We start from the raw sequence: 12,131 nt of genomic DNA on the forward strand, positions 1-12,131 counted from the left end.
AATTCTTTACAGAGAGAGTGGTGAGGTGCTGGAACAGGCTGCCCAGAGAGGCTGTGGTGATGCCCTGTCCATCCCTGGAGGTGTTCAAGGCCAGGTTGGATGGGGCCCTGGACAGCCTGGTCTAGTATTAAATGTGGAGGTTAGTGGCCCTGCATGTGGCAGCAGGATTGGACACTCATGATCTTTGAGGTCCCTTCCAACCCTGGCCATTTTATGATTTAACTGTGTTTGTATTTGTCATTGTGATGGAGAGGCAAACTCCTAGCAATGGGGAATTGCAGCAGCGCATGGAGCACTCAGCAGTGAGCAGTCCCAACACCACATCCCCTTTCCAACTTCAGATGGCACTGATCAGCACTCAATACCAGGGCCATATCTAGCAGATTCTCTGATTTATGTGCTGCACTCCAACAGGGGAATTAGTTTACAGTTTTGTGTAAAAGTACAAGCCAGAACAAATTAGCTTTTCCAAATAGTTTTGCTTTGTTTACAGAGCAGTATGCACGTAGCAATAGTGTAGTTACTGAATTTATCTCATGCTGAATCCAAATAGAGAGCTGCTGAGCTGAATGGCTTTACATAGTCAATATTGGAACTTCTGTCTGTTGTCAAACACAAAGAATCCATTGTCTGTCGTGTTCTGAATGTATGCACTGATAATACAGTATGTGCTACTAACCTCATCATTAAAGCTAAAGTGAGTTTGGAAGGTGGTCTTTATGGATTTCTGAACGGTAGGTTTTATTAAATGCTGTTACAGCAGTCTGTTTTGTGTCAGGTGAATGGCTGCGTGCGTGTGCTTGTGGGATATTAATAGTTGAATGCTCCAGTTATGGCAGAGCCTTGAAGACAGTGTAGTCTAAAAGAAGGAAAGTGGTGAGGTTGACAGAATGTGGTGAAGACGCTGGTATGTAAATCAACTGTTCTGCTAGGTTTAGTGGGTTTTTATCGCAGTAAAGTGATGCCGCTGGTGTCTGAAAATCCTCTGTGCTGCATTGGCTTCTGCACCACTGCTCAGGCGTGGCACACTCCATTGCTTCACTTTGTTAATCCGTATTGTCTTGGAGGTGGTATCATGTGAATCCTAAGGCTGTGGAGGAAGAAATGGAGAGTGATTTGAAGATCATGAGGCAGGAAAGAAATGAGTACTTTGACCTTTTATTTGTCAGTCCATTACATTCAACTTCATTGAGCTTACAGTGAGACAGATGTTGCTCATGGGACTTCTCAGAGCATGCAGCCTTTTCTCTGTATATGTAGAATGAATCCTAGCAATTTGGGAATAGATGATTTCAAATGCTCCCTGGAAAGTTTTTTTCATGCTGGTGCTCAGTGTGGGCACAGTGCATAGACTCTTGAAGTGTTTGCCTTCAGAAAAAATATTAAACATACGTGAAGGAAGTATAAATTTCAAGTGTGTTTTCAACTGATGCTTATGCAAGCAGGGGTTAAAATTTACAGTTACAGAACAAGTAATGGGAGTGAGTTACTGTTTTGAAGCCAAGGTGTTTACTGAGTGCCATCTAGTGTTTGCTTTCTAATTCAAAGAAACGAAACAGCAGCTTTCCACAACTGACTTTTCCCATAATTGCACACACAGTGTGATTATAACTTTGTTTCTATTTGTCTATTCTATAGGCATTCTCTTTGGGTTGACCCAAAGAGAAATTTAGCAGGGATTCTATTTTCTTCAATCTAAGAAATAACAGTCAAGATGCAAACAGTTTTATTCATTTAGTCTTTTATAAAGTCTCTTGAATGCCACTGCTGATCTTTATCTCTGCTTTTATTTACAGATCATGTATGGAACACTAGTTTCTATTATAGTTCTGCGATCTGTTTATATAGTATTATGGTAAGTGTTATTACATACTACTAGTAACTCAACATTATAAGGTACATCTTAGCATGTGTATCTTTTCTGGTGGTCGTAACATGGGAAACGAGTGGTGGCAGAATATCTTTAACAAGGTGCACAGTGCTCTGGTTGAAAGAGAATGCCCCACTTCCTTGCATTTTCTTGAAGCCAACAAGTTATCATCAAAACTTTGTTTTTAGTTCCGTATGTAACTGTTCAGGAACATGAGGAAAAACATAACAAAAGCTGTGAATTTAAAGTGAATATGCTGAATCACCTTTCAATTGCAATTTCAGTTAATTTGGTTTGACTTTCCCCAAGAAATTTCCACAAACCAAGCATAAATGTTTGCAGACTTCTGTTAAGCAAAAGACACTTAAGATGGATTGTGTGTTGCTTGCAGCTATAGAAACAACAACAGTTTAAAGATACTTTTCAAACCCATAAACATGGAAATTTTAATCATAGCATAGAGATCTTAAGTGATACTGCCTCTATTCTCATCCAAGGGGAATCAAGTTCGAATCGATCTAATTTTATTCTTGTACAAGGATTCAGCACAGCTCTAATCATTTAGATTAAATCTCTCCCTGTGTAGATAAGCTCTTGGGTCTGCTGACTTTTCAGTTCTGCGAATTCTACCCTTGTGCATGCTCGTTATTTCTGAAACATTGCAATTATGGCACTACCAATAATGCCACCATCCTTCTAGGATTTCATCCAATGTTTTCCACCTGCAAAGTTAATCTCTGAAGTTCTGCCTACTTTTTCTCTTCGGTTTTAGAAGTTTTGGAATATATTTTCTTAATTGACTAGATCACTTCATTGCAACACTACAAAGACTGACTTCCCTTTTCAGCTATACTGATGCAAACTGTGGTTAGAAAGTTGAAAAAGGGAAAGAAGCTTTGCTGTCCTTACAGTGCCCTTTCTCTTTGCGAGAAGCCAGCCCTGAGTATACTTTCAGGTTTACTTCCTCTCTGCGTTGCTAAAATGCATTTCTGTCTTTCTTTTTGTAATTCTAGCAGTTGTTCAGGCCTGTTCTCCCCTATATTCAGCACTAGCGAGGCCGCACCTCGAGTACTGTGTCCAGTTTTGGGCCCCTCACTGCAAGAAAGATATTGAGGCCCTGGAATGTGTTCAAAGGAGGGCAACAAAGCTGGTGAGGGGTCTGGAGCACAGGGCTGATGAGGAGAGGCTGAAGGAGCTGGGAATGTTCAGCCTGGAGAAGAGGAGGCTCACGGGGGACCTCATTGCTCTCTATAACTTCCTGAAGGGAGGCTGCAGTGAGCTGGGGGTCGGCCTCTTCTCTCGTGTCATCAGTGATAGGAGCAGAGGGAATGGCTTCAAGCTATGGCAGGGGAGATTCAGGCTGGACATGAGGAAGTATTACTTGTCAGAAAGGGTGGTCAGGCACTGGAATGGATGCACAGGGAGGTGGTGGAGTCACCGAGCCTGGGGGTGTTCAAGGAAAGACTGGATGTCGTGTTGAGGGACATGGTTTAGTGAGAGCTATTGGGTATAGGTGAACGGTTGGACTGGATGAGCTTTTAGGTCTTTTCCAACCTTGGTGATTCTATGATTCTATGATTAGATTGCTGTTTCTGCTTTACTGTTTTATTTCTTTAATATGTAGTAACTTCACACTTACGTTTTGTATAACTTCAGTTTACCCATGCACTGCTCATCCATAACACAACAAACACTTAGGGGACAATTAGTGTAGAGGCAATGTCTCTAGAAGGCCAGTCCCAGAGAATGCTGTTTCAGCAGAAGCAGAGCAATATATGGACTTATTGGAGCACGTCCAGAGGAAAGCCACAAAAATGATCGAAGGGATTGTGAACAGGGACAAACAAAGATAAATGGTTTTAAACTGAAACAGGAGAGATTTAGATTGGGTATAAGAAAATTCTTTTTTTTATTATTTTTATTTTTTTTTATGATAAGGGTAGTGAAGCAGTGGCACAGGTTGCCAGAGAGGCGTTGGATGCCCTGTCCCTAGAGGAGACATTCCAGGTCAGACTGAATGGACCTCTGAGCACCTGATGGAACTGTAGTTGCTCCTGTTTGTTGCAGGGAGGTGGATGTCCTTTTAGCTCAAAAGTGTCCCTTCCAACTCAAATATTTTTGTGAATACTTGAATAGATGAAATTTGAAGTTGATATCTTCTTAAATGAAGCACTTTATATGTATGTTATAGTGTTTATGTACGCTACAGGCTGCCTTTAAAGCATATTGAACTAAGCTCTATTATTTCTCTTTCTCTCTTTAGGGTATACCCATGGCTTAGAGGTCTAGGCTATACATCTTTAACTGTATTTCTGATGGGATTCTTCCTCTGGAATGTGGACAACATTTTTTGCGAGAAATTGAGGTGAGCACTTTCACTTTGTCTCACTAGCTTGTAATCTTTTAGCTGTTTCTTTGCTGTGTATATTCAAGTCCATCTCATGGTAGGTTTGATAAGCTGCCTACAAAGCATTCACAAGGCTTTTATCCAGTTTGCTTATGACCAGATTCAGCACTGAACAGTTCTTTTAAAGTGTTCTTTTTAAAAGTTCTTATTCATTAAAGTTTTCTTATTCATGAATAGATTCCTTTTTTTTTTTTTTTTTTTTTTTTTTTAATAATAGGTATTTCTCTTTAACTTCAATTTAAATTGAGGGAAAGTAATGTCACTGAATTAATTTTGAGGGTCTGTGCCTTACTAAAGTCTGCTCATCATACTTGATTTCATCTGAATGAGATTTTTATCCTGCTTTTTTTTTTTTTGTTTCTGATCTTATAGTTTCCTAGGAAGATATCAAAAACAGCAGTTCTGCAAGTTAAAGAGGTGTCTGCTGCAATATATCTGTCACCAATAAATAGCAGCAATTTGAGTGTCTCAAAGAGCAGTAACTCTGTGAGCTGTTGCACTGTGCCTAGCTGTCATTATTAGCCTGAAGTCTTACAGTTTAGCACTGCAGAAGAGGCCAGAAAGACTTCATCTCTGTTCAGTCTATGGCCAAATGGGGTAAAAGAAAAAAACAACAAAAAAACTGGCTTCCACATACCCCATGTAGGGGTCCACCATCTTGTTGTATGGCAGATGCTGTACATGTTGCATGAAGGAACACCAGACCAACACATTGGTTTCTGAGTGCGTCATCCCTTGGAGCTGGACAGCTTCCTAGCAGCACTTGTCTTTCACTTCACTGTGATGGTTATGTTCCACCACAAGCTGGAAGAATTGGACAGGTTGATGCCAGCAACAAGAAAATCCCATCTTGACTCTGTACATAACACAGAGAGGCTGACTCTCAGTGTACATAAAATACACTGTTATGTACTTGAGTCTGTGGTGTACAGAATTATCCTATTAGGTTGCTTTGTTAGGCTCAGATCATAACATGCTGTAAGGAATCTTATGTTTTCCATCTGTCCCTTTTGGCTCTGTAAGTCTTGCAGTATTTTGAGCCAATTGATATGTAACTCCACCAGGATTTTCATTAAATTTGGGGAGGAAAAAAAAAAGAAAAGGCAAAAAAAGCCCCTCTAAAAATACTTGATAAACTTGCATAGAAAGTTTATTTTCCAGCACAAGTGGGTAGGTATACAGTCAGTTTGCACATGCTGGCATCCAAGGTTGATTTTTGCAGCTGCATCAAATTGCTGGTGAGATTGTAGCACCCAATTCACCAAGCTGCTGAGTTCCTGGGTGTCTGTGGGGCTTTGGAGCTTGCCCTTAGACTCAGTGATTCCACCAGCTGCTGAAGCTCTTTTTTTCCACCCCGATTTTGTAAGGGGAAAAAAATGCTAGCGTATTTCCTGTCATACTTGTTTGGTTATGGTGCTGGAAAGAAAAAATAAGTTTGTTTACTGGCTTTAATAATCAGATGTCGTCAGACCCTTTGAATTTCTCTAAGTGCAATTATGATTTGAACATTTTGAAGTCATTCAGGCAGGGCAGAAGTCTGGTCCCAGTTGTGAAGAAGGTCAAGAAAGATTATTACATTTACAGGCCTGTCAGCCTCATTTGGGTGCTTGGTAAAATTATGGAAGAGGTTATTTTGAGAATTACTGAAAAGCACCTGTAAGGCAATGAAATCATTGGTCTCAGCCAACGTGGGCTCATGAGAGTGAAGTCCTGTTTAATGAACCTAACATCTCCTTTGATAACAGGGCTACCCACCTAGCTGACCAAGGGAAGCCAGTTGATCTAATCTTGGATTTTAGCAAAGCTTTTGATACTGTTTCTCACAATATCCTTATGGACAGAATGTCCAGGATGCAACTAGGCAAAAACATCATGTGATGTGTGAACAGTTGGCTGGTGGGTCAGGCTTAAAGGGTTGTAGTAAATGGGGTTACATCAGACTGGTGGCTGGTCATCAGGGCTCCATTTTAGGGCCAGTTCTTTTTAATGACTTTATCAACGACCTGAATTCAGGACTTGAAAGTATACTAAATAAGTCAGCAGTTGACACTAAACTGGAAGGGTCTGTTGATTCCCTTGAGGGCTGAGAGCTTTTGCAAAGAGATCTCAACAAATTGGAGGGCAGGGCAGGGCAGTCATCATGTTCCCAAGGCAATGGGCTCAGCCTCAAGCTGCCAGAGATCAGGGAATATTTGGACACTGCTGACAGACTTTGGGTTTGGGGTGGTCCTGTGTGGGGCCAGGGGTTGGATTTAGTGATCCTTGTGGGTCCCTTCCAATTCAGCATATTCTGTGAAAAAATATGCTCAATTTCTTGTTCCCTATAACTTTTTTTTGTTCTCTAAAAGATCTGACTTGTGAATCATCCACCCACCTGCTCTTTTGGGCTCTAATGTTCAAAATTGTTTTGATTTTTTTGTTTCTCCTTACGTCATTTAGTCTGGAGCTAACTAAAACAACAACAACAACAAAACATGAGATTCTGATTTTGTGCTTTGACTTTTCCTACTATCAAAATGGTCACATTTTTGAGTGGTGCTGTATGGAGGCAGAAGTTGGACTCTGTGGTCCTTATGGGTCCCTTCCAACTCAGGATATTCTGTGATTCTAAAAGGCTGGAGTGACTGTTTTCGTATTCCAGTAGTCATTAATGGTCTGACTGAATCAAAGCTGTGTTTACCTTTTTGACTGAGTTGGAAACCTAATGGGTAGCTCAGGGACTAGCATTTAGTGGAGAAGCCTGAACACTGTAACGTAGTGCAGTAAATAAGAGTAACAGAAGTTGCAGACTTTTCTCCCTTACTCCTGCAGTCTTTGCTATTTTCTCTTTTTGTTTTGACTGAACATGAAGTACAAGTCAGCCAAGAAGGCAGGTAGATGTTCACATTTGCTCCACCAGCCACCAAAACAGGAGTTAACTGCAGAAATCTGGCGAGCAGGAGAAACCACAGTGACTTAATTCCTTCCTTTTTTTCTTCCACTGTCCCTATCATTGAGACTCTTCCCAAGTAGCTAACACCCTGTGACTGCTGAAAATACAAAATGTGTTGGGAAAGCATTTCAGAACCTCTGTTTTCATTGCTTCCTCACTAAACACTATGTTTCTCCGTGTTCTAAGTGTAAAACAGAGAAAGGTAAGGTAAGCCTCCACAAAGCTGGAATGAAGCAGTGAGGTCAGGTGGACCCCCTCTTCTCTCAGGCCTAATCCTCAACAGTAGTTTGCAAGGTTTGGGACTGGAGAATGATAGAACTCGTTTGAGACAGTGGGATGCCATGAATACACACTCTGAAATTGAAGCCCACAGGTAACAGATGATTCAAATCTGAGATTGTTCTGTTGGGGAAGGGGAGGAACCCAACAAAAACAAAAAAACAGTGTTTTCTTTCTTACAGAGCACTACGAGAGAAGATGCCTCCTGTTTTGGGAGCTGTGACACAGTTTCATGCGTGGTGGCACATTCTCACAGGCCTGGGCTCTTATCTTCATATCTTGCTCAGGTAGGAAATGTTTTCTAACCTGGATGATCGGGAAGCAGCCTTGGGAGTTTCCCCAGGTTCAGATTTACTTCAGCATGCTGTGTCAGCAGAAGAGCAGGAAAATGACCTCTTAATGAACTGGAGGCAGTGGAAGTCCTTTCCTCTGAGTGACTTGTCTGTAAATTCTGGTAGTGTGTGTTCTCCAAAAATAATCATCAATTTTTTAGATAGTCATGATTCTACAAGAAAATGCAGTTTAGAAATGAGAACTCTGTACAGTTTACTGTTGAATACTTTTGAAGTTTTAATTAATTTCCAAATATAAGCTATTAATATCTTTCTGCTCTTGTGCAAGAATCCTCAAGGGCTTCAATGTGTTTAATTTTACAAGTGTAAGTAATTATTTGATAGGTGCTGTCACTCCTGGGGACTATCAGGCATTAAGCTACAGAGCAGAAGGGTGATGGCTGAAGTGCTTGCAGAAGTGTGGGATGTTAGTTTTAGAAGGAGACTTAAATGTATAAGCGCCTTAATTAGCAGGTCTGCAGCCAGCGGATTTTCCCTGTTGTTGCTCTATACCCCCATCTACTGGAAGCAGGGATGAAAGTCGACAGAGTGCAGATTTTATGTAGTTTGTTCAATGCCTAACAGGTACATCCTGTATAGTGAGAAAACATGATCACATATCAGTTTTGCTATTCCTGACGTAGTTCTCCATTTTTTTGTCAGATGCTAAAATAGCCAGTAAAAAGAGAATTCAAGGAAAATAAGTACAATTTCAGTAGCTGATCTGATAGTTGTATTAGGTTTTTTTTTTTTTTTTTGTATATAACTGTAAAATATATAAATATGTGTGCATATATGTGTGTATGTGTATATGAAATACAGCATAGTATGTGGAAAACAGTTGCTCCATTTTGGCTGAAAAGTTGTCTGCTGTCCTGAAGAGCTTGAGATGATCTTTTGAAGAAAATTCCTTATGGAAAACAAGTTGATGGAGATGCTTTGAATACTATAAGCAAGGCTTTTCCAGTATGCTGCACAGAGAAAACAATTTATTTCTGCATTCTCTGGCCATTGAGGAATGTACCCTAATCTAATGAACCACAGCTTTCCCTGCAGTAGTTTCCTTAGGGTTTTCTCTGAGGCACCACCTAGACTACCTGAGCTGATGGTTGCATAAGGAGTGGGGTCACAGACAGGAAAAGATCTGCTAAGGGGAAAGAATGGGTCAGAACAAAAGTAAGGAATCAAGCTATGCTTTTTTACTATTATTTTTATTGATATCTGCTACGTTCTGTGATACGGTGAAGTAATTTCACCCTTCCAAAATGACAGGCTCTATCCAGTTCTTCATGGAGTCATAGAATGATTTGGGTTGGAAGGGACCCTTAAGATCCCCTGCAGCTATAGGCAGGGAAACCTCCCTCTAGACCAGGTTGCTCACAGCCCCATCCAGCCTGGTCTTGAAGCCTCCAGCATTCACAACCTTTCTGAACAACCTGTTCCAGTGTCTCATCACTCTCACAGTAAAGGATTTCATCCTGATACCTAGTCTAAATCTACCCTCTTTCAGTTTAAAGCCATTTTGTCTTGTGCCATCACTACCTGCCCTTTTGAAGACCTCCACAGCTTTCCTGTTGGCCCCCTTCAGTCACTGGAAAGCTGCTATAAGATCTCCTCAGAGCCTTCTCCTCTCCAGGCTGAAGAGCCCCAGCTCTCTCAGTCTGTCCCCGCAGGGGAGGTTCTCCAGCCTTCTGATTATCTTCATTGCCCTTCTCTGGATGCGCTCCAACAGCTCCATGTCCTTCTTGTGTTGGGGTCTCCAGAAGTGGACACAGTAGTCCAGCTGGGGTCTCACGAGAGCAGAGCAGAGGGGCAGAATCACCTCCCTCAACCTGCTGGTCACACTTCTCCTAATGCAACCTAGGATATGGTTGGCTTTCTAGGCTGCAAGCACATGTTGCCAGCTTATGTTGAGTCTTTCATCAACCAACACCCCCGAATCCTTTTCCTCATGTGTTTCCTGAGATCTTTTCCTGAGCAGAGAGGACTTGTCCCTGCCCGCATAGTTGATTGTGTAGATCTGTTTGCTAATTGCAGTGGGATTTATCATGTGGGCTGTTTCCTATTTTGTGTAAATGTAGTCATAACGTTTAGTTCTACAATCACAGTATCAATTATTTTCCAGTTGGAAAACAAAACAAGCATTAGTACTTGATTATTATTTTGTACGCTGTCTTACATATTAAAGTGTGCTTTCCTTCTCTTTCTCAGTTTATACACAAGGACACTTTTCCTGAAACACAGGCCAAAGGTGAAGGTAAGCAACCAATATTTTGTGTCCACTGGAGCATTCGTGTATCTTGGGCCTGAACGTGCAGTGGGGCTTGCTTGTTGTGTCTGTTGTTATGGTACTGCCTTTGCTTTCTACTTGCATTCCAGTAAGTGCAATTGAGATGTTGTCAACAGTGCTTGCTTTCTGTTCCAAGAGTTATTCCAAGAAATCTTTCTCCTCTTCATATTTTCTTTTAACAGTTTCTTCTTGGAATATGGCCTGTTCTTCTTGTGGAGCCACCCAAGAAGCTTTGACTGAGACCTAGGCCGTCATGTGCATCCACTTAGCCTGGCTGAATAAAGTGATTCAACACTTACTATGGCTGGATTGTCAAAATCGTGGATCAGTTCAAGTCCCATTGCTACAAAAGGACTTCTCTGTGTTACTTGGCCTGCCCGCCAGAACAGAGCAAAGAGTTGGCACAATAGGAGAATAATGCTTAGTACAGCTTTATTCTAAGTGGTTAAAACAAAGATTAAGACACAATATTTTTATGTATATGTCGTATAGCTGATGATACTGAGCTAATATTTCGTGCTGGTCACAGAAAACTAACCATTTTTGAAGTGGGTTGCTTAAGTTTTTCATTCAGTTGTTGTTCTTTCTGTGGTGTAAGCTAATATTAGTAACTGAATGATAAAAACAGGTCACTGATGGCCAAGCTAAGCATCTGTGTGGACTGTAGTGGACTGAATGCTTAACCTGAACTACTTTAATCTTGCACTTTCATACAATTAATGAAGTATGAATGATTGATTTAGGGCTTTATTCTACTCTTGCTTCTCTACAGCCTCCTTTGCAATTGATATTTTAAGCAAAAAGGTTGGGATACAGGTGCCATTTGGTTAATTTTGTACCAAGTTTTCACTTTTGCTTTAGCCCAACTGAGGTACATCATACAAGATGTTCCAGGGTGTGACCAAGAGAAGGCATGTGTGATATATAGAAGCTGTTTGTGTGGAAACAAAATTCCTAATTTGTTTGACTGGTGATCCATCAGGTGATTTATAACCACAAGAAACATGTTAAAAATCTTTTATTATTTACATGCCTTCTTTTTCTCTTCATACTTTCCCATTATGCCAGCCTTAGCACAGATTGACAAACACTGTGTATGTGTGTGCTTGTTCAGCTTTGAATTCGTGCCTTTCTGTTATTTTATGAGTCTTAAATACTGTTGTGACTTTCAGAAGCATCTGTTTCAGAAATATTGACAAAAGAGTAAAGAACAAGATTTATGTTGAGGATACCCCAAAACATGCAGCATTTTGATTGCTTGCTCTTAATGTTTCCATCATGTGGTTTCTCTGTGGAAAGTTGAATACCTTTTTAACACCAACCTTTGGCTCTTAACTGGGGACAAACCCTCTGATTTCTGTGTTTTTTTTCCTACCCAGATGATCAAAATTAGTAAGCATTAAAAATTAAAAAAAAAAAAAAAATAATAATAATTGAACACAGTTTTTCAAAATATACCTCATATTGGAGGCTCTTGTTTTGTCTGTCCAGAGCTTGGGATGGCTAATGTAGTTTGTCTCTAGGCCATCAAGCTGCCATGCTATGCAATTGTTGATGCTTTGAGGAATTTATCCTTCTTGCCACCAAGGGAAAAGGGAAGTGCTCAGACTGATGGCAAGTCCTGCTCTGCATTGATTTAATACATGCCCACAGCAGTGAGGCACGGTAATGTGACTATAAAGCTGTCTCTCTGGTTGAAAAAATCAGACTTATGTATATCTTCTGCGTCCATTTGTGGCAGCCCTGCTGATGCAAAGCTCTAAACAAAATCATGGCTTTTGGTTATGGTGACTAAGCCTGGACTCTTGGGATCCAAACTCAGGACTAGAAAACAATGCTTAACCTTCAGTGACTCCAGCGAGGTTTATGCATGTGCTAAGAGCAGTGCATTTTGACCTGCAATCGGTTAACAAGACTTCTGAACAACATTTTTTAAACAAATCTGTTGTCAGTAGCCTCTAGTTCTATAGAGATGAGGTTGACATCTGTGCTGGGAAAGGAGGGGTCTCTGAAACTGAAAG

At 40.8% G+C, this 12,131-nt stretch overlaps 1 protein-coding gene across 1 annotated transcript in view; it reads left to right on the forward strand.

The window, feature by feature from the left end:
• ACER3 (alkaline ceramidase 3) overlaps positions 1 to 10,346 on the forward strand; it is a gene marked incomplete at both ends in the record, with an annotated part of 49,671 nt that extends 39,325 nt beyond the window's left edge. The window contains 5 exons of the mRNA XM_079538638.1: positions 1,797 to 1,855; positions 4,134 to 4,235; positions 7,671 to 7,775; positions 10,032 to 10,077; positions 10,293 to 10,346. Coding sequence (XP_079394764.1) covers positions 1,797 to 1,855; positions 4,134 to 4,235; positions 7,671 to 7,775; positions 10,032 to 10,077; positions 10,293 to 10,346 — 366 coding nt within the window. The remainder of the gene's footprint in view (positions 1 to 1,796; positions 1,856 to 4,133; positions 4,236 to 7,670; positions 7,776 to 10,031; positions 10,078 to 10,292) is intronic.
• Between the last annotated feature and the right edge of the window lie 1,785 nt (positions 10,347 to 12,131).

The sequence above is a fragment of the Tetrao urogallus genome (assembly GCF_951394365.1).
Source record: "Tetrao urogallus genome assembly, chromosome: 1".
NCBI lineage: Eukaryota > Metazoa > Chordata > Aves > Galliformes > Phasianidae > Tetrao > Tetrao urogallus.